This window comes from Mastacembelus armatus, chromosome 21 (assembly GCF_900324485.2).
Source record: "Mastacembelus armatus chromosome 21, fMasArm1.2, whole genome shotgun sequence".
Taxonomy (NCBI): Eukaryota; Metazoa; Chordata; class Actinopteri; order Synbranchiformes; family Mastacembelidae; genus Mastacembelus; species Mastacembelus armatus.
Window position 1 is genome coordinate 24,959,019 of NC_046653.1, and position 24,104 is coordinate 24,983,122.

General features: G+C 44.5%; 1 protein-coding gene across 1 annotated transcript in view; it reads left to right on the forward strand.

Annotated features, from left to right (window-relative positions):
• htr2aa (5-hydroxytryptamine (serotonin) receptor 2A, genome duplicate a) overlaps window positions 1-24,104 on the forward strand; it is a 36,704-nt gene that overhangs the window by 10,934 nt on the left and 1,666 nt on the right. The window contains exon 2 of the mRNA XM_026295851.1: window positions 11,807-12,007. Coding sequence (XP_026151636.1) covers window positions 11,807-12,007 — 201 coding nt within the window. The remainder of the gene's footprint in view (window positions 1-11,806; window positions 12,008-24,104) is intronic.

The following is a 24,104-nucleotide window of genomic DNA, read 5'->3' on the forward strand; positions in this document are numbered from 1 at the left end:
GTGCTGCAGGCTGGAAACGCCTTCTTCATCTGACAGTTCAGAGCGAACAAAGAGAGGATGGAAGAAAGAGACGCCAGATTTTTCCTTCTTTAACAAAAATCTTCTCTGTATTGGAGCAGACCTGCCTTTTGCTGGATTTTCCTTTCTCACACTGAATATCAGCCTTTATAACCATAAACTGTGCATTTCCTGCTACTTTATACTTCAGTTCCACTACATATAAGCAGTAAATAATGTTCTTTTGAAGCTGAGATTATAAAATACAGCTCACACTTACAGAGACACACAGACAGGTCTGTGTCCAGTCTGTGTATCAGAACATTTCACACATACAACTGTGTTTTTACAGGAACCTCAGCACATGAATCAGGTAACAAACCCTCACATTTACCCAGTGACCCACTGGGAACCAGTGGACTAATGCATGTATGTTCCTGGTTGTAAAGCAGTTCAAACTCACTGCAACAGGACAGCATCATTAGGCTTGTTACTTTCACATATGCTCACATCACAGAAATAATGTCTCCTCCTTCAGCATCTGTGCCCTTGAGCTACAGATCTCACCCTCAGATTATCTGCCAACAAATGAGGCGTCATGGACGTGAAGGATGGAGGGTCTAAAAGTATTCCTGATCTGTCAGGAAAAAATACCTGATGGGACATTTCTGCCTTCAGTGGCTTTGAAATCATCTCTTGTCTCCGCTCTAGATGAGACAGTGACTGGACAGACAAATGACTCGATCTTTTATCAGGATGCCATAAAGTAGTGAAAGGAACCGAGTATGTGCCGCCAGACAATTCGGATGAGAGTCAAGTCTTTGTTGGCACCTCATTTCTTTCATCCACTTATTTTCTATTTGGTGTCCAGGTGGCTAAAGATGAGGAGGTGAGTGGATAACACATGATTATTGGTACGCCAGTTACTCAGAGAGAGGCTGTGTGCACCTTAAAGATGAAATCCGTAAAAAATAAAGTAACTCACCCCAGGCCTGTTTCCATCAGATCTGTAGTTTGTGTGTCTGTTCCTTCCCATCCTGTCTGTCAGGGACATGGACCAGGCTCCGGTATGAACACCCTGAGCTCCTAAACTGCCACCATGCACAGACTGAACTGAAATGTGAAGAACAACAACATCATTTGTGTACAGTTTCTTCCAAAGCTGCTGGATTCCCATATGTTCCTTCCAGTTTTGGCTCCATCAGAAGCTTCTCCATATCGGATCTAGGACCACATATGCAAGTGGCCCAGATCTGATCTGAGAACATCTGGTTTGGTCTGACATTTGTCATTTTAAGTCCAACCCTGTCAAATATTCTGACCTGAGAAACTAAAAATGCTCCACTGACAGGACGTTTTTTACATTTTACTTTCAACTGGTTTGCAACTTGATTTGCACAAAATGTCCCCGTAATAAAAAAGATCACGCTCTTAAACAGCTGAGCTGAAGATTGCTTGTCCTGCTGAGTGTGTGCATTAAAGGGTCAGTGTGGGAGGAAAACATTAATCAAAGAGTTCCCAGCTCTGGCCGTGGCGTTGCAGCCACGGTGTCCTGATTACAGTCATCAGAGCTGTTGTTTGTGCAGTTACATTAACGCTCAGAGAGCATGCACTCAACTTTTTCCAGTCTAATTTTAAGTTCAGATAGAGAAAAATGCCAGAGAAGAGACAAAACAATGCAGAGTTCTGCAATTATTCAACGAGACACAATAAACGGTGGCAGTAATAACATGTTTGTGGTGATTTGCAGTTCAAAAGACGTCGAGACGTCTGGAATCACGCTGAGACTAAAACGCCTGTAGCAGCCTGTTCATCAGCAAACACACGCCATTATTGTTCAGTGTGTTGGTTCGTGCTGTACCAGTGCTTCTGCACTTCTTAGTGTTTGACAGCTGTACTTCACTTCATGCAGTACTGCATTTACTTTTATATTCCTAAGTGAAGAGGGTGAACTATAAACTGTTTCTGTTCTGTTTTGGTCTGCTCTGTCCCACCGTATTTTAGATCAGGTTCTGGTTTGGATCTAAGGTCAAGTTTCAAATTCATGCATTTCTGTTTGGGCAGGTCTTTCACAAATGTGTCTCAATTCAAATCCGTCTATTTGCTCCATTAAAACATTAAAGGTGTAATTCACTGCTCCACAGATAATTATTTAATACAACTTGGCCCCTAAATGTACCTGATGCCCTGTGACTGGAGAAAACAGTGAAAAACGATGTCTCACTTCCAAAAGCTCCTGACAACACCCAGGATGCATTGCGGCCGGGGCATCTCCACGTCCCGTCCACTGTAGTTCATTTAACGCCAACATCCTCTCGATGAGAAATGAGCTGTAATGGACGAGCATTGGGATTTTCTTTTTTTAGACCCTGCTGATCATTGAGCAAGGGTTTAATCTTCATGGTGTCCAGGCTGGAGTTCCACTGGGATTTCTGCTTTTTCCATTGAGTTTCCAAAGAGCTCTGCACACAGGTCATACAGAGGAAAGACCGCTGTTATTCGCTGAGACAAACCCCACAGAGCTGACACGTAGGAGTCTGGATTCACATCAGATTCAAGATGCCGGTTCCATTTCTCTGTCCACGGTTCATGTGAACGCAGTTAAAATGTGTCCCAGTGAAGTGAAACACAGCCTGCAGGCAGCTGAACTGCTCTCATTAAACCCAACATGCCTTTTTAATCACGGTGGTGTAATTAGACTGTCAGTGCCCGGCTCATTCTTCTGCTGCCACACCTGAAGGCTCTGCTCCACTCACTGTTCAGGCGGCATTAGAAAAGCAGCACCTGCACCTCCACCTGCAGGCAGTGACGAACCAGCAGCCACCACAGGAGCTGCTATACAAACTGAACCTTCTGACTTTACTTAAATGCAGTCATTCTTATCAGAGCCCATTAAAAACACCAAGCCCAGCTCAAATCCATGCAAATCCATGAAACTCTGTTCTAAAGTCATTTTCACAACTCAGTGGTTGTAACCTCTGCTGTTGTCACTAGTACTATAGTAGTATGACCATGTCTGAACTGAGCTCTGGACTCTTCTCACTAACATAACAGGCTAACACTAACACTAAACACTAAACACTAAATAAACATCATCATTTTTTAAAAATATTTTCCTTCTCTAAGGAGCCTCCCTCTGGAGTCTGGAACGTTCCGCTGGGAGAGGCTGGATTTCTTATAAATTCACTGTAAACGTAGCTTTGTGATGATGTCAACACAGAGGCCCCTTGTGGCCCATGTGTTCTCATACCAGGACCTGTGTTTAATATTTCCCATCTCTCCCTTCATCTCCTGTCGTCTCTCTGCTGTTGACCTGGGATATGGGCCCATTATCCACACTGCTCCTCCTGTAGAGATTCCCAGAAGGTCCGAGTCCTTAAATACTGAGGAATAGCTCAGCATTAGGGCTAAACACAGTAAAACCCCAATTTAGCCTCACTCTTTCCAAAAGGGATGTGCAGGAGCACAGAGTGAGGGATTTAGCCCTTAGCTCTTAGCGTTAGCCTCATTAATCAGTTTCATACTGGTTCATTACATTAACTTTGGTTTAATTAAAGGATGATTAGTAAATTACGAGCTGTTGACTCTGATGTGAAGAAAGTTGTTTTTATATATTTTAGCACTGTATGACTGTAGTCAGGATGTAGTTGGGGCACTGGCTGTGATTTGTTATTTGTCAGTTTTCTGTATTTTGACCATTTTGTTAATCTCATTTCATTTTGTTCTAATTGATCCTGGTTTTACTGCGTCAACATTAAATGTTCAGTGTAAGTCAGGCTGCCTCTGCTCACGCTGAAACACGTGGACTGTGCCAGACTAACACTTTGTTGCATCCACAAAGCCTTTGGGCACAGGCTCAGGGACCTACAGGGACCAAGGGGTCCCTGGACCAGAGAATCTAAGGACACACAAAACGAGTAGATGCGTCATTGCCAGCTGACGTCAGACTGAGTGTCTGTCACCACAGTGACATGAAGAAAGCAGCTCCAGAGGGTTCGACAGGTGATCACACAGAAGAGGCATCAAGCTGTTCGAGTGTCTGATCCCTGAATGATCTGTGTGGGAGAGAAGGCATCGATCTGTGTGCGAGCAGCGAGCGGGACACCTCTGACAGCACCGATGGGTGGTGGCTGAGCTGTGATGTTACTAAATGACTTCTTCTTCTGCAGTCTTATCTTTGTGTTTGTGGACAGGAAGAGGGCTGATGCTAACAACTCTTCTCTCAGACACATCAGACTTGTTGACGTCAGCTCCTTTCCAAAGTCACGAGCCTTAAAATCTCGTCCATGAATTTTTCCTGAGACAAACGAGGAACAAGCCAAATCATCGGTGCATCTGACACAGGTTGGTCTGAGGGAGCTCAGCAGAACAGATTTCCCACCTCACAGTGTCCACGCTGCTGCTGAGCCTCAGTGATCTGAACCTAATTCCAGCAGCAACAGGAGTGAAGGGTAAAGAGTAAAAGTGGAGCCACAGGAGCTGGTGAAGAACCGAGACGAGTTCAGCTGCAGATCACAATCAATAAATACAGATTGACTGGAAGAGCTGAGGGTTTGTGGTTTGCCACTGCCTGCTCCTGCTGGTGAACAGCCCATGACTGCATCATCATTTTCATCTGTGGGTTTGGCTGGAACAGACTGATAATAGTGAGTGATGGTCTAACACATCACTGGTTTACAGAATAACACCAGACTTTAACTTTTATCCATCTCACATTATCGTGTCCCAGAGGCTGTGAAAACGCTTTTAGCATTTCTTTCGTTTTCCACTTTGTCTGCTTCCTTTCACTGTCGATGTCTTTGTCTCTTGCTTTTCTCTCTTTCTTCCTTCACTGCTTTCATTTGCAGTTTGAATCATCTGAATTGTTTCTTTTTAGTCCTGCCGCCATCATCGCTTTGTTATTTTGATGTGACTTCAGTTTCCCACCTGGTAGTGAGCTCACAGAGCAGAGAGCAGCACTTTGGTAATTTGCCTGGCGCCTCTTTTCTATTGCTCGGCTACCGGCTTCCCTCTCGTCTAGTCCCCAGTGCTGTCATCCTGCCGCCTCAGGAGTCCGAGCGCTCTTGAAAACTAATACAATCAACTTATTTTTATCACCACAAACACACTTCGGATGGAACCGTGGCAATAATTACCAGTACGTCCCACCCAGCTGGGACTGTCTTTCAGCTCTGTCGGCTGCTGTGGCTCTCTGGGACGGAGCGATTAGAAAATAAATTTGCAGCTGAGCATCTTTGAACATGATCTGTGGAAAAAAAGTAGCACCTGGATGTGAAGCTTTTTGGCAGCTGAGTCAGAGAGCCTGTGACAGTATGTCCAAAGATAGGGGTCCCAGATGTGAGATGTGTCACTTCCATCATTTTCCAGCTTCATCAAGATGACAACGTGTGTAATAGAACTAAAAGCCACATGTGAAGTGATTTCCTGCAGATATTGCTCTAAATTGACATGAAAGAAAGAAATAATGAGTTATGCTAATGATAATTTTACCATCCCCCTCCCAGACTGAGCTTAGACGACCACGTCTCAGATGAACAACAGCTGCCACACTGACAACAGAGCCGCACGTTTGACACGTTAAATATCAGCAGTATTTCCCTCAAACCAGCTGATGAGGACATTTGGACAAACACCTTAAAATACGTCACGCTAAATGCAAAAACCTCATTGTGACATAAATAAGAGAACACAATTTCATTGTTCAGTACCAAAAAATGAGCCGTAAAACCTCAGTACAATATCTAAGAACATATCAACATATCATGCATGAACCTGCAGCTTCTCAGCTTCACACTGTTCAGTGTCTGGACCTAACTGACCTGTTCTGGTTCCCTGGTTCTGGGCCTCAGTGTTTCAGCACCTGTTTTAGAGCTGCAGCTGTAAAAAGCCACAGTCCTCTACCTGCTCAGCAGCAAACAGCAGACAGACACAGTCAGAGACCAGCTGGGTCAGAACATAGTGGAGCATTTACCAGCTGAAGAGCCAGAGGTTTCCCTGAGGAGGTGGTGGAGACCAAACCCAGAGCTCAAACAGACACTGGTCCACATGGATCAGTAGGTTGGTCTGGAGCTGCTGGAAGTGAAACAACAAACTTTGTCTGAGGCTTCTCTCTCCTGACATACATCTGAATATCTGTCGAGATAAACGAGTCAGATTTGGAGAAGCAGGAGCATCAAACTGAACTGTGTGTTGTGTGTCAAGTTTATGTTAAGTGAGTTGACCACATGCTGAGCATCTTCTTCCTCCTTCTCTCCACATTTCTCTTCACTCTGCTCTTCTTTTAGCACATCAGTCTTTCTGTGTGTGACTGCCCTCCTGGGAGCTCATATTCCCGCTTTCCATTTCCTCTATCAATTATTTTCATATTTCTTTGCTTTTGAAAGCATGCACACTTGGCCGTGAACAAGAGGTGTCTCGGAGCATTCGCGCTCTGAATAATGTTTTGGCTGCCTTCTGCATTTCACCCGAATCCGACAAAAACAGAATCCTCTTCACTTCATCACGATCCTCTTCTGATCAAAAACCAGATAACCTTCTCTGTCTCAACCTCTGAGAAAACTCAGACGACAGGAGCTGTCTCTGTTCATATATTTTGGCTGCAGAAAAAAGGCTCATTCTTTTATTTCAGCGACCAGCCTGATAAAGCTGATTTATTTCAACATTCACTCCTTTCATTTGCAGCTCACACCAGGGTGTCTGCACATTTTTAAATAATCACTTTATATTAGATGGTTGTACAGCCCATGCTGTGGGTCTTCTGTTTCCTTGCACATTCTTCACTCACTAATGTCTAATTTTCTCTTTAAGGAAAGTTAAATCTAAAAAAGATATATTTTGGATTTAACTTTCTTCAACCTAACCAAGTACAGTACGTTCAGCAGTTTGAGTGGCTAAAGCTAACCAAGCTGTTTTAATGCCTAAAAACCTAATAGTTGTTGTGCTTTAACCTGAGGACATAACTTACGTAATGACAACAGTAAAGATGTATGGGATGATAATGACCTACCGAACATTCTGGTAGGTTCCAGCAGGTGAGTAGGGACCTACTGAGCCATAACTATGGTCTAATAAGATGCCCAAACATGACCACATTCCAGTGAGTTTGAAGAGTAAACACAAAAGAAAACACACAACAGCCTGCAGGCACAAACAGACATGCTCTGTTAGCTGGAAGCTAAAGGCCTAAAGGTTGAGCAAAGACCTTCGACACGGTAGAAAAGTGTAGGTTGTGCCACATGAAAGCCTGCAGCAGCACTCAGTGGGTGCAGTCACCCAGAGGTGAGGAGCAAAGCGATCGAATCGGCTCATATCTGTGTCCAGGAGTCGATACTCAGCAGAGCCCCACACATCACATCAAACCCTGAGGAAGCACCTGAGAGACTGACCCACTGTTCACCTGAACCATTCCACAATAAAACGCCACAAATTATCCTGCTGCCCCCGTTAGACCTGTGGCTGCACCGCCTCAGCCTGTTACTGCAGCAAAGGTTGGTGATAGGGGGGAAAAAGCTCCATCCAGCAAAGATCAGATCATCAGGCAGCATTTTAGGTCCAGGCTTGTTGTTTTCAGTCTTGTTGTTTTGTAAGATCTAAAAAAACTGATGTCACTTTAGTGCTGAAGCTCACTGAAAGTCATTTGTACTAAAAACTACTGTCACATCAAACAGAATCCAGAATCTGCATTTGGCTTTTGAAATAATTCAAAGTTCATTTTGTGCGAATTGATTCCTTGGTCAGTAGTTTCAGCTCATATTTGCAACAGCTGTTTGTTAATGTGAGTTTTTGTTTTTTTAACTTAAATGTTACAAACTGTGCAAACGAAAAGCAGAGACACAGTCAGTGCTGTTCATTTCATTAGCAATCAGCAGGAAATGGATCATGGTCATGTTTTAACCATTTTATCTGCTGGATCCAGGGTCATGTCGGGACTGCTGACACATGACCGTAAAATGAAACTGTAACTAAAAAAACTAAAACTAAAAAAAAATCAATCGATGGATGAATTGATAATGCTGGACTGAATGTGTCCTCATCAGAACCAATGATCTGCTGCACAGTCTGATTAAAATCACTTCAGTGCTTCATTTCCCATTAAGCTGCAATAAAAGCAGTGAAACTATTAGTGTAACGCTCACAGGGAGGTACGTCGGCCTGAACCCTGATGGACTGAGTCTAATCGGTGTCAGCTACGGAGGAATGACGTCACAGCGGCAGCCTCTCTGAAGCTTTCACACAAATGTCTCCCAGCTGTTTGAGAGGAACAAGCAGAGGTGACAACGCCAGAACACATTGGGTGTAAAGCCACAGGTTTCATAAAGCCGGATCCGACTGCAGCTGCAGGCGGCGGAGCAAAAAGTCAGGTCTCAGCAGGTCCTGTGGGAGGTTTCAGTGGCTTTCTCTTTTTGTGTGTGGGGGAGAGGGAAGAAATTCTCTGGCAGGGATAATTCACTCCGGTTTCAGGTCATCGGCGTCACAGGTTGTGGAATCAGGAATGATGTGATACCTTATCAGACCCTGAGGGGAATTCTCCTTTTCTCTTTGTGCTGCTCTGTGGGGAAGAGAGAGAGCATCCTGCTGGGGTTTATTTAGGTGGAGCAACACGAACACGGCTCGGCCTGTGTTGATGCCTGTTACTATCAGGGTATCTCTGTGCTTGACGTGGGTAATGTGTCAGGCTCAACTGTGAGTTTCCATCCACCTGTTTTCAGTCACATTTACATCTGCTGACCCTGAATGGACACAGCAGAAATTTTAAAGTCTCACGTTAGAAAAGGATCATCTGAGTAACTGATGACCAAACCAATATAATCAATGACTTTAGATGTTCAGATTCTTCTCCATTACTGGCCTTTTCTCAACATTTATTGGCTGGACTGCCATGAAATTTGGTGATTCTGTGCTTATTTGGAAATAGTTTTCTGTCACATATATATTGGCAAAGCACCACCTGCCACCAGCAGAATGGTTTATGCCTCAAGTAGATGGAAAAGTAAGTGCAGGACAAAGTGCCAGAGAAGAGAGGAGGCTGTTTGTGAGCAGGAGAGACAGGAACAATGTGGTGACTGTCAGAGGACGATGAAAACCGCTGAGAATAAAAATTGTAAGGAAATGATGAGGAGGGGGAAGAGGTGACAGAAGAAAGTGTGGTGGTGACCATGGTGACATCCAGCGACATGGATGAGTCACCTGCTCCCAGATAATAAAAGGTCGTCCCTCACCTGTCGAGCGGCAGGGATGACAGAGACTCAGGGCTGGGGATGATGTAGAGGCCTGTGATGATGGTCTGGTTCTAATCCCCTCAGCTCTACATCTATTTCTGCTGGGTCCTGGGAGACGGTGACACCTCAACCGTGAAAAATCTCCCGACTGCAGATGGTGTTTCAATCGCCTGCTCTGAATTTGAATTCACTTATATGAACTGATCCACTGTCATTTCTCTGCTCACGTTGGGCTGTGGAAACAAAAAAGTCACAGCAACATGGGAATAAATCTTACAAACTTTTGTTGTCCATCCCTCTTTTTATTCTTCCTGTTCAAGCCACCATGCTGTTCTGTATAAAAGGTGTGTTGGCTATGAGGCTAATATCAGCTTCTTCAGCTGTTTTTGTTCAGCCCTTTGCTTCTTGCAATGAGTCTCCCTGTTTCTTCTCCTGGGTGCTGCACAAACACGTCGCCTACTCAAATCCATCTCACAAACCTGTCGTCCATGATGCACAGCAGCTTCACATGGGATTTAATTTAATCTGCAAACTGTCAAAAGCTCATCAATATGTGCCTTTGGTCTTCATTTAGGTAGCAACACATGCATGTTTGGGAAATAAACAAATAAGCAAAGCTGTGAGACGTAAAGCTGAATGATATACTGACTCAGAAACTGAGCCATATGTGAGCTGACCTGATGAGCTGAGGTCACGTCTGTGGGAATCAGCAGGTCTGTCGTTAAGAAAGGCTGCTGTGATTGGCTGTTCAGCTTAGGATCAGTCCAGTATCATTGATTTCACCCATTTAGTGCAGTTTCTCCTTATTTTTCTCCTCCACCTCCACCTCCCTCCCCAACCAAAGACCAAGTCCTGCCAACAGCAGCTCCACCTGCAGCTTCTCCTCAGGCATGTTCTGGATTAGAGGCAGCCATAAACCGTCTGTGGTGTGAAGATGGTTTGCATGTCTGACAACTACAGTCAAGTTTTGATTGGCATGGCCTTTCCTCTGCTGCCACTATCCAGACAAACATTTTTACCATTTCAGTGTAAAAACCTAGCAAAGAATAGCAAAACAAGCTCCGTTTCCCCTCCACTTTTCCTGCTGTGTACCAAGTATTCCAGCCTCATGGGGCTGCCAGTGTGGTGCTTCTCTTTCAGACTTGAACCTATTTTTAAAGAAAACAACAGAGATTTGATTACAGAGAAATGCCATGCTGTTATTCTTATATTCCCCTCTGAATGGAACTGTGATTTTTAATGCCCTGCACTGGGGTGAAGCTCTTTGAACAGGCCTCTGGAAATAAACCTGCCTCACTTTTCCCTATAGAATATAAAACATTTCCATTCCTGTTAGTATTCAGAATATTGTATAATGTCATTTCCATTTGACCTGTTTCCAGACCAATTTCGGGGCCTATATTTAGAGACGGCCATGAGGGAGACGTGCCTGTGATATATGAGGTGAATCACAGTGTGCACGTATCTGCAGCGTGCTCTCAGGTCCATCTGTATGACTCATTTATCACTGTGCGATCACTGTGTAATTATCGTTTTTAAAGGCCATGAAAGCCATCACCACGGCCCAGCTGATGCTTTTTCACAGAGTCCACTTCCAGCAAATATAGTCAGTCGTCAGTCGGGGACAAAAACAAATGTAACAGCGTGTCATTAGGGTCCAGTCATATGAAAGAGACCAGCCGTGAAAACAGGATGCACATTCCTAACATGGCTCATAATACAGAGAAAATACTAGTTTAGCTTTTTCCTGGTAAATCACATCTGTACTGGCACAGTGAAATGGGATGAGAATCTCCTGGACATGATTTCATGTCAGTGGGTTTGTGGCTGTGTGGCAGTGGATCCGTTGAGCCGTAGATTCGGATTTTAACATGAATGGAAAAGCAAAACTATTTTTAAACCCAGCTCCCGATCATATTGTTCAGACAGAGATCGCGCCATCATTTGGTATCCATGGCAACGGGTATACACCTAACCAGGTGAGAGCGGAGATTTTCCCTGATGTGTCAGAACGAATGAGCCACAGCAAGAACACGACGTTGTTCAATATACTGAATCCTGGAGGCAGAAATGCTTCAAGACCAAACAGGACAGGTTTATTTTTAGAGCTGCCCCATTGTTGATGTCTTCTCATCACGCCCTCCGGAATAAATCTGCATAACGCTTCTCGTACTGAACCACATTTCATTTCAAGAAAGGGCCTTAGTCCTGCTGAACGCTTCAACATAAGTGGTGAGTCTATTTGACTGGATGAACACAGGTTCAGTAACCGCTCGTATGTCCCACTGTGAAAGTGTCAAGACGTCTTTTCACAGTAATTACAGTTAAAACTGTGATAGCAGTATGATGCCAGTTTCTGACATGTCAAAACCTTCTAATAGAAGAACTACACTAAAGCTGGTTCTTCACATTCACGTTCTTCTTTGGACAGGTGTGCTGTACAGAGGGTGGTGATTTCATTTAGCAGAACTGACCGTCAGTGCTGATGTTTGAAGAAACAAACAGCTGGAGAGTCTAAGATGTATTTCACTAATTCACCAGGTCTTTTCCTGTCTTCACCTTTCCATTCACACACCCGCCCCCTCCTGCAGATTACGGCTGGCCCCTGCCCTCTGACCTTTGTCCCATCTGGATCTATCTGGACGTCCTGTTCTCCACGGCGTCCATCATGCACCTGTGCGCCATCTCTCTGGATCGATACATCGCCATACGAAACCCCATCCACCACAGCCGCTTCAACTCCCACACCAAGGCCCGCATCAAGATCATGGCAGTGTGGACGATTTCAGTGGGTGAGGACACACACACACACACACACACACACACACACACACACACACACACACACAAGTAAAAAATGGAGAGAGAAGTTGGAAGGAAGTTGGTTCAGAAACTTGTTCCCTAGAGAGAGGTGTTAGATTCTAGTGTGGGTTTTAATTGATTCAACCCGATCTAATAATAATAATATCTAATAACTGAAGACTGTTTGCTGCTCTGTCTTCATTTGAAGAAAAAAAATCAGTAGTCTTCATCATCTTCCTCTTCCTCTTGTGAAATTTCCTGACAGTCTGCAGCGAAGTGCTGGACTGTGCCATCTCTGTAGAAAGAAGAATGAGGTGAGAGGAAGTTTGGGGGTTGATTTGATTTTAAAGTTTTACCACACATCTCTAAACAAATAGACCTGAGCACACCGGCTGCTGTGAAAATAAGACCGTATGAGATTTGTCAACATGTTTGTCCTGGTTCATTTTAACACCCTGTGAGTGGAACAACTGGCTGATGGACAAGGATTATTCGTCGATGCCTCGGTTGCCTCGAATGCAGAGGAGAGAGAGCAGAGCAGTAACCAGGCGAGGAGGCCAGTCGCCTCCTCATGAGGTGCAATTTTCCTGTGTTCAAGACACAAGTGACGTTTATGACTCCATATAATTTTTTGGTGCCAAGGGAACAATCAGGGCCCGATACATGGCCCCCGCCTGCCTGGCTGGTATCCAGCTGCTCAGGTCAATGGGCCTAGATGAGCAGGAAATGTGATATGGGGCTGCAGCCACACAGCGATGGAGGTGCTGGGAGGGCCGAGCAGAAAGCACATTAGCTCTGCATGGCTGTTATTTACACTTGTTCTGTGAAAATATGGAGGAAAATGACAAACAGCAGGAAAACCACACATTTCAGTTTCACCTGATAACACTTTTTACATGTTGCATTATTTACCAATCTGCAAAACTAACCATCTGTTACTGTTTGACTGAAGCTGCATTATCCCAAACCTTTGTCACTTTCCTGTCTGAGCTGATTTGGTTTCCTTGTTATTATGCTTTCACAATAAGCTAATTAAGATGAGACATGACAGAAAAGTTGCTATTTCTCCAGGTGGCAGTGTGCCCAGCTCTCAGATTTGATCGGACTAATGGATGGCAGGAACATTATAGCTGGATGTCGGTGCTGTTTGCTTTCCTAATGATTTACAGCAGGCGTAACTGAGTTATCCTGATTTCAGCAGATAACAGACAATACAAGCAGCACTTTGTTCACAGAGTGACGCACATGTCACATCTACAGGATGAAAACAGGAACAAGTGATACAAGAAGAAATATCACATTGAACCAGTGCGGTGTCACTACAAAGAGACACACAGCGGCTTCAGAGAAGGTTAAATATGAGGAAAACGAAGCGAAACAGCTGCAAAGAGACAAAAATGGCTACAAGAAAAGTCAAAAGACAGAAAAGACGCAAAGATGACACATGACTATAAAGAGAGAATAAGCATCAGGTCTCAAAACAAGGGGACTCCTTTGAGTCTCGGTCAGTCTGGGCCCTGTTGCTGTTATGTACAGGGGACATTCCTCATTTTATTTGCCCAGTATCTTCTAATCATTAAACACTAGAGGAATCACAACCCAGTCACAACCTTCTGGACTCAAACTGGAATAAAACATTTATCTTGAACAGCAGCTTCTCCCCCTGTTCTGAATCTACATCATTCAAATCAAAGCCTGTCCTCAGTAGTGACCACCATCGTCAGAGATAATCAAACAGCCACTCAGCCCGAATATCAGGATTACACACTAGTAAAAAAAATAAATAAATTTCCCTCCTGTTTCACCCTCCACTGCTTTTGTAGTGATTAGTTTGGAAAATGGAAATGGAGAAGTGATATCAATGTGTCATCTGAGGAGAGGTGAGTCATGCGGGACACCACAGAGTGAGCTGTGGAGATTCACTCATTATGATTCACGAAAACTGCAATCATTAGATAAAGAGACGTTTAGACGTGATCAATATTTCATCATGAAACAGAGACAGCTCCGGCATCAGAAACACAAGGAGGCCACAGCTGCTGCACATGCACCAGCAGATGTGACGATGGAAATAAAAGATTGATCAGTTTTTCAGCTAAATGCTGCTGTCAGGGGATAAATGGCACGAGTCTTTTGTGAATATCGACAGTAAAAGGTCCACATAGTAAACATAAACTCAGCGCTCTACACTGAAATGATTTCTCTGCCGACAAAGCAGATGAGGAGAAATCATGAAAGGGGGTCAAAGTCTTGGTGACCTTTAATAAAAGATCCCATCCAGAAATGAGCAGAACAAAAGCATCAGCATGAAAGACGCTGTGCTCAACGCAGCTGAAAACTCCTCTAATGGTCCGAGTGAAGAGAAACCTGGAGAAAACCTGTCTGAGAACACATTAATGGTGTCGCTTATTGTCCCTTCTCTTCAGGGCTCTGCTTTGTAAGTGTCTCTCTTTCAGATGTGAACTATACCCAGGTGATATCTGGAAATTTCCCATTACTGCCATTAATGCATGTGTAGGATCCGTCTGTCTGTTCTGCACCTCAGGAAACCTCGGACGGCAAAGAGAAAATAATGGGGCTCCATCTTTAAGCTAATTAATGGAGCAAAACCTGAAAACAACATCAGGAAGAAAACACACTCTTCCCCTCGTGATACAAATAGCCCATACTGGCCGGAATAAGGAAGCTGATATTTTGTCCTGAGGTAACTACCACACTATTTATTGTCAGTTCTTGCAGAAACGGCGCTGCAGGAAAACGACCTAAGACTCAAACTACTGTGATGAAAAATAAGCTCAGGTAACATCAAGTGCTGTGGATGGAAGGTTAAGATCAGTCCAAAACAATAAAGAATAAGAAGAAATAAACTAATAAAGCAATAATAAAACTAGCAGTGCAAAGGTTTCTGGTGCTCTTTATTTAGAGCCCAGTTTGTCAGTCGTCTTCTTCCTCAGGCTCCTGCCAAGTGAAAATTTCTCACTAACATGCTCAGTTTTAAAATCTGCTGTTTAAAGAAGTTTTCTGGCATCTTACGAACAACTAAAATGAAAACCTTTCCTTTTCATTTTGAGTCTTTCTGCTTTTCTTTTTGCTCACTGTCCATGGTCTTTATCTTTATCTCTGACCTGAGCTTGACATGATGCTGCTTCTCCTCTACCTCAGTCCAACCTGCTACATTATCTGATGCCAGTTTAAGCTGCAGACACAGATGGACACAGATGTGTAATATCAGTATCGGGGGGAAGCCATTCCGCTAATGAAATGGCACAGGCCCTGCAGGCTGTGTGCACATTCACTATAGACTCACTGAAGAAATATCACGTCATTGTCTATAAACCCGAGTCAGGCAGAGCAAAGACACTGTGTGCATCAGCTCTGGACTGTGGATCTGGACTCAGCCTCACACTTCTACCAACATCAACACCAACTGTTTTCTACTTGGAGACCACTTCCTGATGGAAACCTAGACTAACCAATCAGCACCAAAAAGGCCTATAAGGAGAAAATTATAAGTCCAGTTAAACATGTCTGCAGACCAGTAACATCTTGTCTCTGCTCCGGTCAGAGGTGGAGGGGGCCAGAGTTCAAACTCTCCTCCAACTTCTTCTTTCCTTAAACCAAACAATTACTCGTGTTTCCTCCAAACTGTATCGACTGAGAACAAAGTCACTAATTCATGAGGAGTGAGTTGTCAGCCCAAGGCCTCTGAGCTCATCCACGGCCCTGAGCTCTGGGTTTTCTTCCTGCTGCCTTTACTTCATTAGCTCTGTCATTCTGCACTGTGGCTGCTAATGACCGAGTCGCACCGGAGCTGCTGAGAGATAATTTAACCTTCCTTCCTTCTCCAGAACCGAAGCGCGATAGCTGGGATTCACTCATTTACATGTTTTTCCCCATAAACTGATGCAATCACGTCCTTACTGAGCTCTGGTTGCTGCTGGAGATAAGTTTGTCTGTTTTAATTGTGTTGTCCAGCTCGTCCACACAAAGGGAAGTGACTGAATGAAGAAATGTTGCAGAGATCTACTGAAAAACAATTACAGGCTGTTATCCTGAGGATTGGTTTCTGCTTCCCCCACAGAAGAAGCCAATTTATTATGACTTCATGCTTCATGGTAGTTTATGCATTTTGTCAGTGGCAGGTCCTTCTCCTGTCTCTCCTGCTTCGTCTGACGTGAGTTTGTTTTATGATAAATATTTACAGAAGACTAACAAAGACTGTTCGAACATGAACATGAGGCCCAGAGATAAAGACAGTAAAGTTTAACGCTGCTGGTCTGACACTCTGGAAGCAGAACTGTGGTCAGGACTGAATCACAGTGAAATCCAGAAGAAAAGTCAGAGACTGAGTCGGGTTCAGTGGCGTCAGACAGTCCAGGGAGTGATCCAAGCACAAAGAAATCCAAGACCAACAGGTAAATTGAGGAACAGGCAGGTGGGGACAGGTGTGGTGGGTCTGGAGGTCAGGACTGGTTGACAACAGAATAGGAGGCTGGTGTGCAGGGCAGAGCTGGTGGGAAAACACAGAGGTGGAAAGGGCAGAACAGTCCAGTTAGGAACAGGACCAGGACCAGGACCATCATTGTGTGGACACTTATTGAAATAATGCATTCCCAGGACCCCTACACCCTAAGCCCGAACCCGATTCTCACCTTAACCCTAAAACAGGAGCCTGAGAAGGTGTGGACCAACCAACCTGTCCACAGTCCGATAGAAACACACACACTTTAATGCATCAGTGCAGTGAGCGACAGCTGAAGGTTCTTTGTACAAAGCTCAGCAGTGAAGTGCACAGTTTGCAGAAAAAAGAGCAGCTTGTTGTTTAGTTTGTTCCAGAGTTTTGTTCTGTCTGTTTCTGGCCTCAGCGTGTAATTAGAGGAGTTGTGGTGTTCTTTGGTTTAGCAGAGTGTCCTCGCTCTCTCCGACAACTTCACTTCATTTTCTTCTTTCCCCGGCCCACCCACACACAGTCTGAGTTGATTTGCTGCAGTTTCTAATGTGTATATGCAAATAAGTCAAAGCTAAATCTGAAAAAACACCGAGCTGCAGCTGAAGCCCCGACACCACAGGAGGTTGTCAGCGTGGCGGGCAGCTGGCCCCGCCCTCTTGAGGCGTACCTGCGGGCCAAACACACCTCAGCGCCACGCTATGCTGCACCGCCCACAAGCACAATGAGATTATTTCCAGCTTTACTCATCAGGGTTAATTTTTTACACACAGTCCTGATTTCCTCTGTCAGCAGGAGAAAAGAGCGTTGCCTCGTGGGAGTGTGATGAGTGGCGCTACGGCAGACCTGCTGCTGCAGTGCTCGTGGTCACGCTCTGATTTGATTGGACGTATCATCAGGGGCTTACACACTGTTGCACACGGGGGGAGAGGGGGCGTACATGCACACGCTCAAACGCATTAATGCATGCTGATAATGTGTAAATGGCACTTACATAATCCAGGCTGAGGCTATGAAGCGTTTCGGCACTGACACTGGAACATGTTCTAAAGAGCTTATTTGAATCTGCTGGTCACACTAACGATGAACATGCCTCAGATTTGTTCTGGGCCTGATTGTCAGAGGAGCAGCAAATCACTCCTGTGTTCTCCTGTGGGCCACTGCACAGTCCTGCAGATGCAGTTCAGACTCTCTGCTCTGACAAACAGGAGTTTTGTGACAGATTTTGTGCAAATGTTTGAGCAACAAGAACACGAGCTGCCTCCACAGAGACCACAGGGGTTTTAATGACAGCACCACTGAAAGTACTAACTAGCTACAGTCTGTGAGCCATGAGGTCACTGCGGCAGGTTGATGTGGTTTTACTACACAGCAGGTACGCACACTAGCTCGTTCAGGCCTCCTGATGCCCGTATTCTTCCCCAGACATGACGCTGACATGAGGAGGGAGCCAGGAGAGAAAAAACAGCAGTGGCTTCAGTAGAACAGAACGGATGATAAGGCTGGAGGAAGAGGGTGAAGAGGCGAGAGAGGAAGTGGAGGTTCAGGAGGAGAGATGACATGAAGGACGTGCTGCTGTGTGAGGCTGAATGTGAGGCCTGTCTCTGCAGGATAAACACATCTTTAAACACTGAGGAATTTCCAGCAGCGCTTGTTGAACATGAACACGACAAATATTGATTCACTGGAGTGGAAACATCTTTTGACACAAACCACGTTCATTACAGGCCATTTGGAGGGAGGCGTGTTTTCCCTCGTCTGCTCAGTGAAGTGTGAGGAAACTCATCTGTGTCACTAACACATCTTAGTTTTTCTTCCTACTGAAGATTTTACCTGAAATTATCTGAACAAATGATCCTGAGAGACAAGGAGGGAAAACACAAACTAGGCTGAGACAAAGACGCTAAACAAAAGGTGTCGTCAAATGGTTTTAAATGCTTTCATTTCCTCAGCTTCATGCTGTTTAGACTTTATTTAGTCTTCCTCCTGCTGGCCCTCACTGCACTGCAGTGTTTGTTTACTTATTGGAAGATTTCTATTTACTTATCTTTCTTCTCCTGCTAATGTTTGGCTGTAAGAGCCTGTTGTGTTGGTGATGTGTATAGTGGCTTGATAAGTGAATCTGACATCAGCTGCACAAAACACAATATTTCTCGTGAAGAGAAAAATGTAAACTTCCGCTCAAGGATGGATTAGTGAGTGGATCTACCCAGGAGCCCAATCAAACGACTACACAACAGCCACAAAAGAACCAAAATCAGATGCAGGAAAACTACAGAGACATAAAAACCACCAAAAACAGACACAAAGGCAGTAAATGACTAGAAACATATGCTAAATGACAAAAAATAGACAAAGAAACGCAAAATTAGTAAAAACAAACACAAAATTAACCACAAGACACAAACTGACCTCAATTCATGTTGTTGCTCAGTCGGAGAGTCTCAGTCCTGGAAGTGTAGGAGGCTTGGGGCCCTTTACGTGTCTGTGCCTGGGGGGTCAGTTCAGGTGCAGGTGAAAACTTTAGGTCTCAGTGAATGTGATGTGAATGTTGGATCATCCAGCAGCCTCACACCCTGTGGCTGAATCTAATACTGTTGTCACAGACAGCACCTGTTGGTGTTGCACCCATAGGTGTCTTTCCATCTTCACCTGGAGAGTCTGGAGACTGAGCTGTCGTTCCATCGTTTGAAGCCAAGTGTCTTGTTCTTTCCTTCCACAGCCTCATTATCCTGACTCCCTTTGTTCACTGTAACAGCCAGACCCAGTTCTGCTTCCTGCTGGGCTGGATGGTTCAAATAATGGACCCCGGTCTTTTCCAATACTGTCAATAGTGAGTCAAGTTAATAAAAATAAGGGTCCAAGAGCAGCTGCTAAAGGTGGAGCCACTTTATGGAGTTAATCAAACATTGATCATATTCAGCATGAGAATCTGCAAAGCAACTAAAACCATCACCTGTCAGTAGAAACAGCATCGACCACCTGAGGTGGAGCAAAAGGAAAAGTAGCATAACATGGAAACATCAACATGTACTGGAGTTCACCGCAGATTCTCTCACCGAAGACTGAAACATTTATTGAAGTATGACGACTATAAATAAAGTGTGTGTTTCAGCTGGTTTTCCTCCGCTGTTACACTCCCATTGGTGCCTGTCTGCCCGCACTGTTGGAAATGCTGTTGGAAACCACTACTGGCTTCTTCCGACCTTGGCCAGGTGGCGGGGGGGGGGGGGGGGGGGGGGGCATTGACAGAGCGGACTCTGCCAACACAGGGTAGAGAAGCTGGAATAACAACAGAAGGGCTGTACATAGCAGAGAGTCCTGAGGGGGTTGTAAAGCTGAGAGACACCAGGGCCTGGATCTGGGTACCTGCAGGTCATGTGGCTTTAATCATGCACTGGTTCTGCAGGAACAAGGATTTAAAAACATTAACAGTAACAGCAAAAAAGGACAAAGTCGTTAGTGAACATATCTCAGGGCTTCAGCAGTGATGATCATATCTGGTGATACAGTCAGTTTACAGTCCTGCAGTAAAATGAATTTACAGTATAAAAATATGAGCTGAAGGCTGCCAGCGTTTTACTTACACTGAACAAACACAGCCAACAGCAAAGAGCAACTCTGGCTCTGTCACCAAAACATTTGCCAGTTCTGCAGACACTTGTCTTTCAGTTCTGAGAGTGAACACGTCTTTAGAGCAGGTATTAAAGCTGTAATCCATCCAGAGCTGCTATTGTGATGTGATCACAACCCCCACAGTCTAATATTCACACAGAGCGGCAGGCTGGCATGTAGAAGAACAAAGAAAGGCAGATTTTTGGATGCACGTATTCATGTGTTGTTATTTTTAACTTATCAGGGTTTGTGTGGGTTTTAATGCTCCTCTCCTTTAGCCCCAGAAGCTGCTCTCGTCCTCATCACACAGGAAAGACAATCTGAGATAAATCAGCTGTTTACAGTCAGGGCTCGTGTTCATCAATCTGCTAAAAGGGAAGTTTTGGATTTAAACAAATCATAAAAGCACCTCCCTCTTTTTTACTCCTACCTACAAACCTAAGAATAAGTTTTTAGATGTTTGGCATCTAAAAAAGTTCAGCAGGTTTCAGAGTCCATCCTACATGTGAACACACACCTGCTGTTGGCATCCACCTGCTCAGGAACTAAATTCCATGTCCGCTAATTATTTCACCTCTATTTATAGATTCTAAATATGTGATGATATTATCTATATATTATATTCCACTGAGGACAAGTAAAAAAGTTACATACAAGACAGCTATCAGCTATTTATGGACGTTTGCTCCTTCAGGACTTGAAGAAGTGATCTGGGGCCTTCACTGGTTGTGTGTGGTCAGTGTCGGTGAGCAGTCACATCAGTGGACAAACTACAAACGCCTCATGTGTCTGACAGTTTGAAATGAGTCAGGAGGATGACTGGGCTTAGGCAGGTGACGTAGGGCCTCGTGTTTAAAACGTAAAGGTGTAGCTGCAGACTGACTTACAGTCAACATGACAGCTTTTAGTCTCAGGTGTTTCACTGCAGGACTGGATCTTCCAGCTCACTCACCTCCATCACTTCATCCACAATCACTGCAGCTTCGGCTCAGCACCGTGCTGGATTTCCTCGGTCTGAGTCACATCACTGCAGCTCTTCAGGCTCCTGCAGCCAAAAACCCACAGACACAACAGGCTCAGACAGGATGACACACTCACAACCTCAGGAATCACTTTGGTCTGTGTTTAAATGTGCTCTATAAACACACTGACTTGCACATGCTGCTCAGATGAAGGCAGCAGTTAAGGTTCAGGGTCTGTGCAGTTCTTTACTTAAACAGTTTGGCCACAGCTCGTTTGTAAATCAGAATAAAACAAGACAAGTTTTTATCAGCGTCGGCTAATGTGAGCAGCAGTTTGTCATTGCCCTACATGGTCCTGCACATGTGCATCACCGCAGGGTTTTCAGTCCTTTCACCAGATGTTGAACATGGCTGCAGGGTTTGGCTCCAAACTGGACACAGAGGCAGTTTGGACCAAACAGCTAAGGGTGAGACCGGTGGAGCTACTCCAAACACACCTTATGCTCTTTTTTCTCTTTGCACTGACACCACCAGCAGGAATGATGAAGTAACATTAGCCGGCCGACAGTTGGTATATTGCTGAAAAGTTTTGTTTTGCTCATTAGCACCAGGACTTCAGCATCAGTCAGCTGCTGTTGTTTGCATGACTGAAGGTGTCAGTGTTCGTAAAATACATAGTCCCTGAAGTGCTGACAGAAAACCCCTCCTGAAGCAGGAGCTAAAAAAAATCCCCCAGTACAGCATCTCAGAGCAATGAGGGCCCAAAAACTGAACTACAGAGCTTAGTTTCTAAAACCACCAAAAACAGAGCCCCATATTCCCCCAAACTGGAAGTCTGCCTTTTCTTTAATCGAGCAACTTCGACCCAGAGAAATGTTCCTCCAGAGTATTTTCCACCTCCACACATCAGTTACACCAGGTACAGGATGAAATCACAGCTTTTACAAAGTGAGTGAAGTCCTAACAAAAAGCTTTTACATGAGTCATTGTTGTTTCCAAATGAAGAATTTTAGGTAGATGTCTGAAACACCACCCGGTCAGTTTTCAGGCTGCAGCTTTGCTCTTTCCCTTCTGTCGGTTTCATCTTCTCTCCCATATCTGTCCAGTTTTTTTGATTTTCTCTTGTGTCTCTTGATGAATTTACAGCAGAGAAGGTCCATCAGGGACAAAGAAGAAATCCAAAACACTGACAAATCCAGCTTTTGATATCTGTGATCAATGCTCGAGGGTCTTATCTAAAGAACACAGCTGATACACAGGCTGTTGTATCAACAGTGTCCAGCTCCAAATAACACCTGACCAGCTGGATTGAAGAAGACGCCAGTTAAAGGCTATTAATGATCTGTTCTTGCTCTGTTAAACTCTCTGCTGCTTCCTCTATCAGCCACAGCAGCATTAGACCAGAACGGTAGTCAGATAAACTAATTGCTTGGTTTTCCAAACACACACAAACCCACACACTCACCCCCTGAATCTCATTTTGTAATGAGGAGCCTGAAAGCACCTTGACATTTAGCCTGAATATCATCATGATGGAGTTTTAATAACAGCACAGCAGACGCCAAAACACTGCAGGTTCCTGAGCTTCAGGCTCTGACGGCACTTTACACCTGGATGCTCCTGCCCAGACATCAGCTGTCAATCATGACATTATAGCCTGAGCATCTCCAAATTATGTGTGTTGTTATTTAAAATGAACACACACGTAGCTGCAGAGTTTTGTATTGTACCACAGACATTTCTGCTACTGCAAAGACACGAGAGGGCTATCAGCCAAACACACCAGTTTGCAAGAAAGACAAACTGTGGATTTACACAAATGTCAAAATATTTCTTTGACAATCTTCAATCAAACAGACCTGACGTAAAACTGATCACTTACTTAAAAGAGTGGATATGGGCTGAGTCACTGTCAGAGCTGATTAGCTACAACCTGTGTCCACAGAACTCGACTGGGTGACAAACACTAGGAAACGTGGTGCAGGTCCAGCATTCCCTGTTTTTTAGCTCTGGTTTTGGTCTCCACCACTTTGTTGAGATCGTTTCACTTCACTACAGGGTCCGAGACTCAAAGTGCAACTGAGTGCAGGCTGTCCAAACGCTGATTAACCATTTTAATTCCATTCAGCTTTATTTGTGTAGTGTCAAATAATACGATCACCTCAAGGCACTTTACAAGAAACAGTTCACCAGTCAAATGTCAGGAAATAATAAAAAATGTCAGTGACAGTCCAAAACCTCCAGAATATTCAGTTTACAATGATATAAATCATCACAACATGAGAAAATCCTCACATTATAGATGCTTTTTGTTCTGACCTATAAATGACTCAAGTGATCAGATTTGTCATCAGCTTATTGATTAACTGACTAATTATCTTAGTGTTGAGTGTTGAACAGGCCCAAAATAGTCGGGGATGGAAAACCTTTAATATTTCTTTCTGAGGCAAAGGAAAAGTGAGCAGACCTCCCACATGCAGCTGCCAGTTTTCTGTCCAACCTTTGAGACCTAAACAGAATTATCCATTACTGACCCTCCTGCTCCCGACGTGCAGCAGCAATTTCTGTCCCCCTCTCTCTGTGTCTGTCCATCTCCAGCCTCCTCATCCTCCTCCCTGCTCTTCTGTTGTTTTCTGTCCCTTCCCTCCTGTTTGTAATGAGCTGGTAATGAGAAGCCGGTGTGAGGACGATTGCTCAGTTTATCTCCCTCTGCTGGGGTGTTGCTGATATGGAGCGTATTACTGACATTTTACCCTCATCCAAAACTTTTCGGCCAATTTTCTATTTGGTGCCGCTGTAGGCAGTTTGCACAACCAACCTATGCACCGATACCAACAAAGATTTAGGCTGAGGAAACTCAATTAGAGGCAGCATATCACATCAACCCCAGAGAGACATTGACTCAGAGCGCCTCCTGTTTCCTGCCTCCCCCTCAGAGAAAACATTGTTAGAAATGTAGAAATTGGTCGACAGAAAGCGAAGCTGCTGTGGTGACCACAGGCTCGGCCACGGACAGGTTGGAAATACAGTCCGACCCCAACCAGCAGAACAGGGGGAGGCAAA